The sequence below is a fragment of the Gossypium hirsutum genome, chromosome D04 (assembly GCF_007990345.1).
Source record: "Gossypium hirsutum isolate 1008001.06 chromosome D04, Gossypium_hirsutum_v2.1, whole genome shotgun sequence".
NCBI lineage: Eukaryota > Viridiplantae > Streptophyta > Magnoliopsida > Malvales > Malvaceae > Gossypium > Gossypium hirsutum.
The window spans coordinates 56,155,779-56,167,156 of NC_053440.1; the positions used below are offsets into that span (position 1 = coordinate 56,155,779).

An 11,378-nucleotide genomic window follows, 5' to 3' on the forward strand; every position below is an offset into this window, starting at 1 on the left:
ACAATCCCATCCTCACAACTGGCTCAAGAACATGAAGTTCCTTCAATTTTCTGTGCTTCCATTTCTTATTGTGATATTGTCAGTGAGTGGGGCAAATTTAGCTCGTCATCCTCATCGGGATTTCCTTCGTTGCCTTTCTCTTCGTATAGCAAACTCTTCTACCATTACTTACACCCAAAATAATCCCTCCTATTCATCGGTTTTGAATGCTTCTATTCATAATACTAGGTTCTCTACACCAACCACCCCTAAACCCTATGCCATTATTACACCACGCAAAACATCCCATGTCCAATCAACAATTTATTGTTCCAAAAACCATGGCTTCCAACTTAGGATTCGAAGTGGTGGTCATGATGATGAGGGTGTTTCTTATGTTTCTCAAGTTCCATTTGTCATCCTTGATTTGGTCAACTTTCGAGATGTTAAAGTTGACACCAAAAATGAAGTTGCCTGGGTTCAATCTGGTGCAACTACAGGTGAATTATATTACGGGATTGCTTCAAAGACACAAACTCTCGGCTTTCCTGCTGGTATTTGCCACACTATAGGCATTGGTGGGCATTTAAGTGGGGGTGGATTTGGCATATTGGGCCGCAAATATGGTCTTGCTGCTGATCATATAATTGATGCTAAATTGGTTGATGCTAATGGAAGGGTTCTTCGTCGAAAATCCATGGGTGAAGATTTGTTTTGGGCTATCCGAGGAGGTGGAGGAAATACCTTTGGAGTTGTTCTTGCTTGGAAAATAAAGTTAGTCCCTGTTCCACCTGTTGTAACTGTGTTTACAGTTAACAAGAACTTGGAACAAAATGCAACCAAAACCTTCCATCGATGGCAATACATTGCTCACAAGTTACCCAGGGATTTATTTACGACTGTTTGGGTAATGAAAGTGAATTCCAGTCAAGTAGGGAGGAAAACAGTTCAAGCTTCTTTTAAAGGCATGTTTCTTGGTAGGATTGATGTGTTGATTCCATTGATCCAATACGCGTTTCCAGAGCTAGGACTCGCCAGAGAGAATTGTACCGAAATGAGTTGGGTTCAATCTGTTCTTTACTTTGGAGCACTTCCAATTGAACCTGTGGAGATTTTGCTTAATAGAAGTGCTCTGCCAAGATTAAGTCTCAAAGCCAAAACGGACTACATCAGGCAACCGATGTCCGAAACTGGAATCGAAGGGTTCATGAACATGTTTCTTGAGGAAGGAACTGACTTTGCTATAACGATGATAGAGGCTTTCGGAGGCAAAATGGATGAAATCCGGGAAAATGAATTACCTTTCCCACATAGATCAGGCATCTTGTTCGAATCCGTTTACATTGTACAATGGACAAATGAAGAAGATGCAGGACTGTGCATAAATTGGATGCGAAGACTTTACAGTTATATGTCCAGTTATGCTTCGAAATCTCTGAGAGGAGCATATTATAATTACAAGGATCTAGATCTTGGAACTAACAACATTAATGGTTACACAAGTTACGAACAAGCCAGCGTTTGGGGTCTTAAATATTTCAGGAACAACTTCAAAAGATTGGTGCGAATAAAGACCATGATTGATCCAATGAATTTCTTTAGTAATGAGCAAAGTATCCCTCCTCTTTTGTCTCCATGAAAGAAGAAAGGTCGTCAGGGTTGCAGATTTTAGAGTTTTTTCTTAAATATGAAATAATATTCGGATGAAAAGTAATATTATATTGTAATACAAAGAGTTTCCTTTTTACTATATATGTCGTCATGTCATCAATAATTTAGTGCATAATGTATTAATTAAATCATAATTTTATTTTTATTCTAAAATAATTTTTGTGAGGTGAATGCATTATAGGGATTGTGTCATTTTAATTTTTTTTATTTAATAAAAATTTCAATAAAAAAAAGTGTTGAATAAGATAGATAGTAAGTAGCATTTGGAAATTATGGAAGTGCAGAAATGACTTTATTTTTAATGATTAATAATTGATCTTAAGAAAAAGCGTATATGGTTGGGCAAGGGAAAGCAATCAGTTTATAATCGGTAGGTTTGGCCGATTTTTTCAAACCGCCTTCAATATGAGAAAATCAACTCGATCAACTTTAGTTGAGAAAATCAGTCCAACCAAATATTCGACTTTGATTCAATCGATTTAGTCGATTTTTTCAGTTAACTAACCTTGAGTTATTGATTTGAGTTTATATGGTTATATATCTATTATATATATTATAAAATGTAAATATTTTTAAATAATGTAAAATAAGTCAATTTTTTCGATCGATTCAATTCTAAAATTCAAAAATCGATAACCAATCGAATTAATCAATTAAATAAACATCAAAACCGATCAATCCCCCTCACCGGACATCAAAATCAAGAAAACCAAATGCACCTGTTAGTTGAAGTCAAGGTTTGAATCCTAAAGAGCTCTCTTGAGGAGGGATTGTATTATTTACCATTCCAAGTCTCGGGGGCTTAGACTTTTGAGCCTAACCTATCGTTTTAAACCAACATATTTTTAAAAGTAGAACATGTAACTTTACATTTTTTAAAACTAACATATTTTAAATTCCTTTAAAAAAAACATATGAGGTAAAAGAAGAGGTGGTTGAAATTTGAGCAATTTCTTTTTATATAGTGTATAAGATTATCCGTAAGTTCACTCAAACTGACATTTCTTGTAATGAAAATAATGTTGATGCCAACTGAGTTAAGACTCAACCGACTATGAAAAACAATATTTCAACAATATCAATGATTAGTTAATTGAATCGTTGATGGTATGATAAATAATTTTTTTTATAGTTTTCACATCACCCTTATATATATGCAACATAGTATTTCAATATTTAATTAAAATTACTAGAAAAAGATGATTTACATTAAGAGGAATTCAATCTAGAATATAAAGCTACCCAAATCAATTTGAAAAAGTTTAAGGTGACTAAAATTAGAACGAATTTTTTTAGAGTTCTTAACTATGTAATTTATCCTTTTTTTTAAAATAATTTTATTATAGATTTTGATCATGTCTGTTCTTTTTGACACAATATCTAGAATTATCCATAGACCTTCCCAACTCATAAATAAGAGGATAATGTGCTTCAGCGTACTCGGACCATATCCTTCTGAACAATGTCCATGCCAATTGAGTTAAGACTCAGTCAGCTAATTTAAAGAGAAAATTGTAAATATATACATACTAAATAACTAAAATATGAAAAGAATAAAAGAAATGATAAATATAAAACATCTCAAACATAATTATAAATAAGGTAACTAAGTGTAACACAATCCCATGCTCACAACTGGCTCAATAACATGAAGTTCCTTCTATTTTATGTGCTTCCATTTCTTATGGTGATATTGTCAGTTAGTAGGGCAAATTTAACTCATCATCCTCATCGGGATTTCCTTCGTTGCCTTTCTCTTCATGTAATGGCTCAATTTCGCTTGGGCCTGGGCCCAAAACAGAAATATTACACTTATTATTCAAAATTTTCAAAATAAGACAATGTTTCATATTTAGAGCTTCAAAAAATTGTACCCTAACTCACATGGTTTCGATTCTCTCGTTGAACTCAAATAACCGAATATCCTTTTAAAATCAAAATAATAAGATTTAAAATTAAAAAAGGCAAGCTCGTTCTCAAAGGTTCAAGGTGTTGTGCTCTAACTCGCGGGACGTGATATTTTACTACTTTGGGACGAGAAAGTCTTAAGCGCACATTTTGATTTATCTAAGCAATTTTAATTAAAAATAACATTAATAAAAAAGGGATCGCATTTTAAAATCCTTTCAAATTTTCAACTTTCGACATTGAGACATTAAGTAATCAACTAGGTACCAATTTTGGGCTTATCGAGGGTGCTAATCCTTCCTCATGCGTAACCGACTTCTGAACCCATTTTCTGGATTTTGTAAACAAAAATTATCGTTTTAGTAAATTTAAACTTTTATTAAAATAATTAAATTATGAGGTGATCCAATCACACCTAAATAAAAAGGATTGGTGGCGACTCCATTTTCATTTTTAAATAAAGAGTCGACCTTTCAAAAAAATAGTTTCGACAGCTTGACGACTCCACTGGGGACAAAATAAGAGAGTCAAGCCACGAGTTGATTAGTTCTTGTCTTTTTGTCAAAAATTGATAATTTGGGAAATTTACGATCCTTTCATTGCATTTCATTTTTTTATGGTCTGCATCATTTTGATATGTTTGCTTTATTGATTTGAGTCTGTTAATCTCTGCACATTGCATTACATGACCGCTCGATTATACTCTTTAAGTGTGAGTGAGAAACTACTCCTTCGTGAGGTTTTCACCTCCATATGGGATAGTGAATTACTTTCGGGATATATCCGTACCTATTTTTTCGTGAGATTTTCACCTCCGCATGGCCATATGGAAATGTATTCCCCCTGAACTGATCTTGGTCCATATGAGCCTATAATGGGTGAAGATCGAGGAATCTGCCGGTTCAGGTACCTTTACTTTAGAACCAAACCGCATATAGTGAGCCCTAAGAGCCTACCCTAGGTAGAACCACACCGAACCCCTAGTGGTCATCCAAATAGGTACTCTTTTCGTTATTTATGTTTTTGTACTAACGTGTTTTCTTTTGTTTTGGTTATGACTGCATTGCATTTTCGTCATAGAAAAGAGGTGTTGATTCACGCTCAGTTGCTAAATAGAGAGCTTGTCATGGAAAATAGATTTCTTGATAAAGTGGAAAACAATGCGGTCGTCCGAATACGGTCTGAGAAAACGTAACGAGGGAAGGGTGATAGTCTGATGAATAAATACACGACTTTGCTTTGTTGCCCGTGGATTCAAGCTGACAAAGATTATTCAAGAGCCACAAACATTCCAACTTTTTTAAAGAAGCTAACGAGCATCATGAGGATGAGTAAACAATGGGTCATGGCTTAGATCAAGCAAAAAGGAGATAGAAGAGACACCCTTTTGAAGAGTTCGCGAGATCCAATCTTAACATACGGATATAAGGAAAAGGATCAATGTCTTTACTTGGAGTATTAGGGCAAGACCATATATGTATCCGCTTTATGTAAAGAAACCTATTTTCTAGTAAAATTGTTTTAATGGAATTGAACTAGAATCAACACATTTTTGCATGCATCTTTTCCATTCATTAACATTATATTTCATTGCATACAATAAATTTCCTAAAATCCAAAAATGCGTCGAGTTCAGAACTCTAGTACAGAGCCTGATGGATAATAAAGAATTGGAATTCTTTGAAGATATCAATGGTTCAGAAGGGAAAGATGTTTATGCCTTTGAAGAATGAACTAAAAAAAACTATCAGGAATTTGTTCCTACATCCCTAGAGGCGTTCTGAACAACTGGACTGTGGAGGAGATTCTTGTAGTTGTTAGGACCATTTCAGAGTAATATTTAGAACACTCTTATTGCTCTAAGCCTAGGAGCAATAGAAATCTTTTTTGTGAAAAAGACACATGTCCACTATTTTTTATTTCAACGAAATGCATCTTTGTGTCTCATTTTGGCAAACATTCTTTTGTTCCTTCCATTTCATTCATACTCATACCACACAGATAATTATCCTTTGATTTATTGGTTCTTTGATTCTTCCTTTGTTCCTATAACAGGTCTCCAGATATCAATGATATGAGTGACACTGCTATTGTCTCAGAACCTCCTTTTGAGCAAGATAGGTGTTTAGAGGAACCTCAGGACTTACAAAGATAAAGTCACTTTCACCTTAAGTAAACCCTTACAAAGATGAGGAAAACTAATAAAGACTAAAAACTACTCTTAAAAGAAGATATTACAATGATAAGACTCACTCAATAATAATACAACACTTGAAAAGAATAAAAAAGATGGTTGCTCAAGTATGTGTATGAAGAACAAAGAGAATGTCAATGAAAAGATTGGATTTTTGTGTAATTTACTTTATAAACTTGTTTCTTGTCTTCAATATGGAGCTATTGACTTGCATATATGCCTTCTAATAACCTTGGAGCCGTTTGGAGACGTTGGGAGTAAATTAGAGCTGTTGTTGCAATTAATTCGAGCATTAATTACAAATTGTAGACTACTTGTATCGATACAAGTAGACTTGTGCCAGTAGAAGTCTTCTCGTTGAAGCCCGATGTATCGGTAGAAGTCTACTTTATTAGTAGAAGTTTGAGGGTTTCAAAGGTACAAACTTGTACCAATAGTTGTATCTGTAGAAGGTGCAGAAGAACCCAAAAATTGCTCATTGACTTATTTGTACCAATAGTCTAATTTATGTTTTATGTAAATAAACACATACAATTTAGAGAGAAACAAAATACTAACTTAAGATATTTTAAAAAAGAAAACATCCAAAGCATAGCTGTATAGCCCAAATATAAATAAAACTGACCATGAAGTCAGCATAGTCCACGTCTAAGGTTCAATAAATTGCCAACACCTAAATATGAAAACGGTCCCCACACAAATTTTGTTAGCAGAGAAGCGGGCATTCTCTCTGACACCAAATTGCTAGTTTTATATTTTTCAATAACCTCCTCCTCTGACAATTTGAAAAAAATATAATTGAAAAATATTTTAAAATACATTATAAAAACTTATTTTAAAAAATGATTGAAAATATATCTAAATCTATTAAAAGTAAAAAAAGCAATTAAAGGAAGAAGAAATTTAAAATATTTTTAAATTAAAAATAATTTATAAACATTTTAAATATGAAAATAAACTATGTTTTAAAACTAATTTACACCACTTGATTCAAGACAGAAAAACATGCCTTTTTTTTTACTTAAAACATTAAAACTAATAAAAATACTTTTAAAAATTAATAGATTTTTGTAATGACCCAAAATTCACGGGCATCGAAAAAGTATAATATCGGGCATCCGTCTTAGTAATTTGAGTTCGAAAATAATTATTAGAAATATTTACGAGGCTAGTTGTGTGTTTAAATAGGTTTTGGATAGGTGAATTTAGTTTAATTATGAGTAATTAGTAAAAAGGATTAAATTGAATAAAGAGTGAAAGCATAATTATAGATTAAAAGAAATCATAAGGGACCAAATAGGTAATTAAGCCTATTTTATTACATGAGGCGGCAAATGTGCATAAAAATCTTAGATTTTTATGACAATTAATTATAAAATATTAAATATATTATTACTATTATTATTAAATAAATTAAAATAAAGACATGATAAAGTAATACATGTGTAATTAAAGAATGTATATATTTGTAGTTTATAGATTTAATTTGCTTATTAATTAGTATAAGATATTTATTATTTATTATTAGTTATTAGTTATTATTAAATTAAAAGATATTTAATAATTAAATAATTAGTATAAGATTTTGGGTAATAATAAATTATGATTTTGCCAAGTGTGTGGTAAAAATAAAATACAAGTGTATTACATTTATTTATTTACTTGAAAATTAAGTAAAAGATAATTGTTAATTAAATAAGAATATTATGAGATTTTATTTGATAAATTAGTTAGATTGAGAAAAGTGTATGGTGATGAATTAATGCAAGAGTACTAATAAAATACATACATTTGTAATACTTATAATTAATTAATATAATATAAAGTAAATGAAATAAAAAGAAATAAAAACAAAGCAAAAGAAAGGAAAGAAACAGAATAGAAGAGACGAAACAGGGGAGAAACAGGGGAGAAAGAAGAAAAGAAGAAAAAAGGGAAAATATGGTTTTGAAGCTTGAAATTTAAATTGGTAAGTCAAATTAGCCCTTTTCTCTTAATTCTAATGTTTTAAAAGCTTTAAAACAAAGTTTTGATGGAATTAAGTTGATATTTTGTAAGTTCATAGGTTTTCAAGTATAGTTTATGTTGAACAAAAGAGATGAATTAGGGATTAAATTGAATGAATTTTAAGTTAGAATTGAAAAAGGGATTAAATTGTAAAAGAAACTATAAGTTTTATGTTTTAGGGACTAAATTTAGAGAAATTCGAAATTAGCAAAATATGCTGAAATTTTTATAGTTAAATTTTAGTTTGGATGAAATTTGAATAGAAATAGAGTGTGAATTGAATTAGGAAAGTAAGTGAATTTAGTTAGGATTAAATTGACAATTAGGAAGAAATTGAATAGAAATTCAATTATTTATTATAATTAGTGCTGTAATTAATATTACAAATTATTATTATTTTCGTAGCTAACAAAGAACCCGAGGCATCGGCGTCAAAAGGAAAGGAGAAAGTTATCGAGGACTAAAACGGGAGAATAACGGTTTGTATTACTATAATTCAAGTTATTTATTATTAAATGCTAAATTTTAATTTATGAGTTTAGTAAATGAAATGTGAGGTAAGTATTAATATTAGTATTAGTATTATTATTATTATTATTAGTGGGAATTATATTGAATAGTTGATATGAATTAATATTTGGATTGTTTGTTGATTGAAAGAGGGAAGTGAATTTGAATCAAATTGTGAATGGTATTAAACTGTATAGAAATGTATCGAGCTGTGAAAATGTGTGAATTGTGGATTAATTATTGATTGAAAGGTGGAAAAATGATTGAATTGAAAATGTGAGAAATTGTGATTGAATTGAGATTACATGTGATTTAAATACCCTATTAACTAGTCGGGCTGAGTCGGATATAGTTGGCATGCCATAGGATTGGAAGAGTTCAGGGATACTTCGACCTCGAGTCGATGAGACACTGGGTGTCACTATATTTCTTCGGATAGATTCGATGAGGTACTGGGTACCAACTTTCTTTGGCTCTGCCGATGAGACACTGGGTGTCAATTATTGCTTCGAACTATCCGATGAGGCACTGGGTGCCATACTGGTGTGTTTGGTTGGATCCGTGTATCCGCCAAAGTCCGAGTTTCGTTAATAGGGTAATTAATGAAATGATAAACCGGACGAGTTGATCGAACGAGCTACTGAAATGAAATGAAAAAGTTGAATTGTGAATTGAAATGTGAAATGAGATTGAGAAATGAACCTAAGGTTCATGAAATGTTTAAATTTAAATTGTGGATGTGTGATATTAGTTGATGATTTGTTATTATTGAAATGTGGAATTTGAATTATGGTAATACCACTGAGTATGAATTACTCAGCGTACGATTGTTTCCGTGCGCAGGTCGATAGAAGTCAAAGGTCCCGGTTCAGCATCCAGATTAATCCCGGCTTCGGCAAAACTTGGTGATGTATTTTTCCTTTGGTAAAGGTGGCATGTACATAGATTGTGTATAAAGGTTATTATGTTTTAATATATAATGGTTAAAAATGTTAGTATTAAAAGTTTATGGATTTTAATGAAAGAAGTCTATCTATTTTATCTAATTAGTACATTGTTAAATTTTAAATTGATATTGTGTAGATTGAGTTTGATTAGAAGTATTTAGAATAGAAAATGTGAATGTGAAATGAATTGGTTGAATTGGTGATATTTGGGAACTGTATGGTTTTAATTTGTAGGGGGTTTTATGTAAAAATAAGCAGAAATGCTGCCGAAATTTTTATAAAAAAAATGAAGTCATTTGGTAAACAAACTAATAAATTTTATGAATTATTTTAATATATTGGTTATTTATTTAAGAATTGTTGTAAATCGTTCGATACGTCCGGTAATGCCTCGTAATTCTGTTCCGGCGACGGTTCGGGGTTAAGGGGTGTTACAATTTTTGCGTCAAACTTCCAAACCATTTTAGACACCTTGATATTTCTTGGGCTTAGGTCGTGAAATAATATTAGTTAGACCTTTCGATTACTTTTGAATTTATATATTCTGAGCCCAAAATGAAATTTTATAACTAAAATTATAGTCGCAATACGGTAATAATATTGTATTGAAAATTTACTCATTTTTCTTGAATTATTTTCCTAAATCCATAATAAATAAAATATAAGTATAAATAATATAATTAAGAAGTCAAATAACATAATTCAAGAGGAGAAATATCATAAATAGATTGAAAAATACGCACTTATCAATTTGGGTTGTTTTGGTTTTAGTTTTTTCAGATTCGAATCATTCGAGTTTGAATCTAAGTTTTTGAGCTGAGTCGTTATAGTTTTTGATATTTTTAATAATAGTCATTTTAGATTTCAATCATTAAGAGTTTAAATTATTTTGTGCTCAGTTCAATTTTGTATTTAGTTTAGTTTAAGTTCAAATTGTACAAAATAAGATGATTATCTATTTATCATGAAATCAAATTGAATTGAGTTAGGATGGATAGTATTTTTAAATGGGGAATAATTTTTTTAATTTATTAATTCAACCCTAGTAAAAAGTAACATTTAACAATTTTTTAAGTTAAATTTTTTCAAACTTTAACTTCAATTAATTTTAAATATTTTAAATTTATAAATACTTTAAAATTATTTTTTATAATATATTTTTTAAAACTCTTATTCATAACCAATTATAAAAATTAAAAGAATTAAATTAAAAAGTATTGACCACTGAAAATAATAAATTTTCATTAAACCAAAGAAATATTTCTTTTGGAGGGTTACCTTGACAATTTTGTCTCATTGTAAAGGAAGAATTCGGAGGTTGTATGCCCCTCATGAGTGGTCACCTTCATCTACCAGAAATATCTCCGACCGCACCAAATCACACCCCTCACTTCCCACGGCCTCAATTGAGTTTCAAAAAAAAAAAAAAAAGCATAATACTAAATTTAGTCCTTAAACTTTACATTTTTTCAATTCAACCTTATTCTTTTTTTGAGCTAAATTTAGCTCTCAAGCTTTTAAAAAAAGAGTAAAATAATTTTTAATGGAAATGCTCAACTAAAACATTAATTTTTAACAATGTCAGCGTGACAACCCACATGATAGTCCTTATATACTTCATATTGATTTAGCATTATTTATCTTATATGCGTCAACAAATAATTTAAAAATTATAAAAAGGGATAATAGAAAGTTTTACTCTATACTTTAATGAAATTATCAATGTGGTACCTAAACTTTTATTCCGCCTATTGGATTTGGTACTCAATCCTTATCTTCCCACATCAACAAAATTTCTGACACCATTAGGGTCAGGTGCCAAATCAATAGACAAAATAAAAGTTTAGGTACCGCAATGGATAAGTTGAAAGTTCAAGTACCACATTGACAATTTTATTAAAGAATACAGGTAAAACTTATCATTATCCCTTATAAATATTCAAAAATTTTTAAAAAAATTGTATAAATTACATGTGAATGGCCAAGAAATTATGTTTTAAAAAAATATTTTAATTAGTATTTCTGCTAAAAATAACAAAAAAAATTATTTTTTTAAAAGGTTAACTGACAAAATTAGCTTAAAGAAAATAAAGATCAAATTGATAAAAGATGTAAATATTGAAGGTTAAATTTGATATTATGCCAGAAAAACACACTGACTA

General features: G+C 30.5%; 1 protein-coding gene across 1 annotated transcript; it reads left to right on the top strand.

The window, feature by feature from the left end:
* LOC107898691 (berberine bridge enzyme-like 18) lies at nt 1-1,803 on the top strand. Its single transcript, XM_016824210.2, has one exon. The coding sequence runs from the start codon at nt 32-34 to the stop codon at nt 1,616-1,618; it is 1,587 nt and encodes a 528-aa protein (XP_016679699.2). The 5' UTR covers nt 1-31; the 3' UTR covers nt 1,619-1,803.
* Nucleotides 1,804-11,378: the final 9,575 nt, after the last annotated feature.

Coding starts and splice junctions, on each gene's coding strand:
- LOC107898691 (XM_016824210.2), top strand. CDS start 32: ATGAAGTTCCTTCAATTTTCTGTGCTTCCATTTCTTATTGTGATATTG.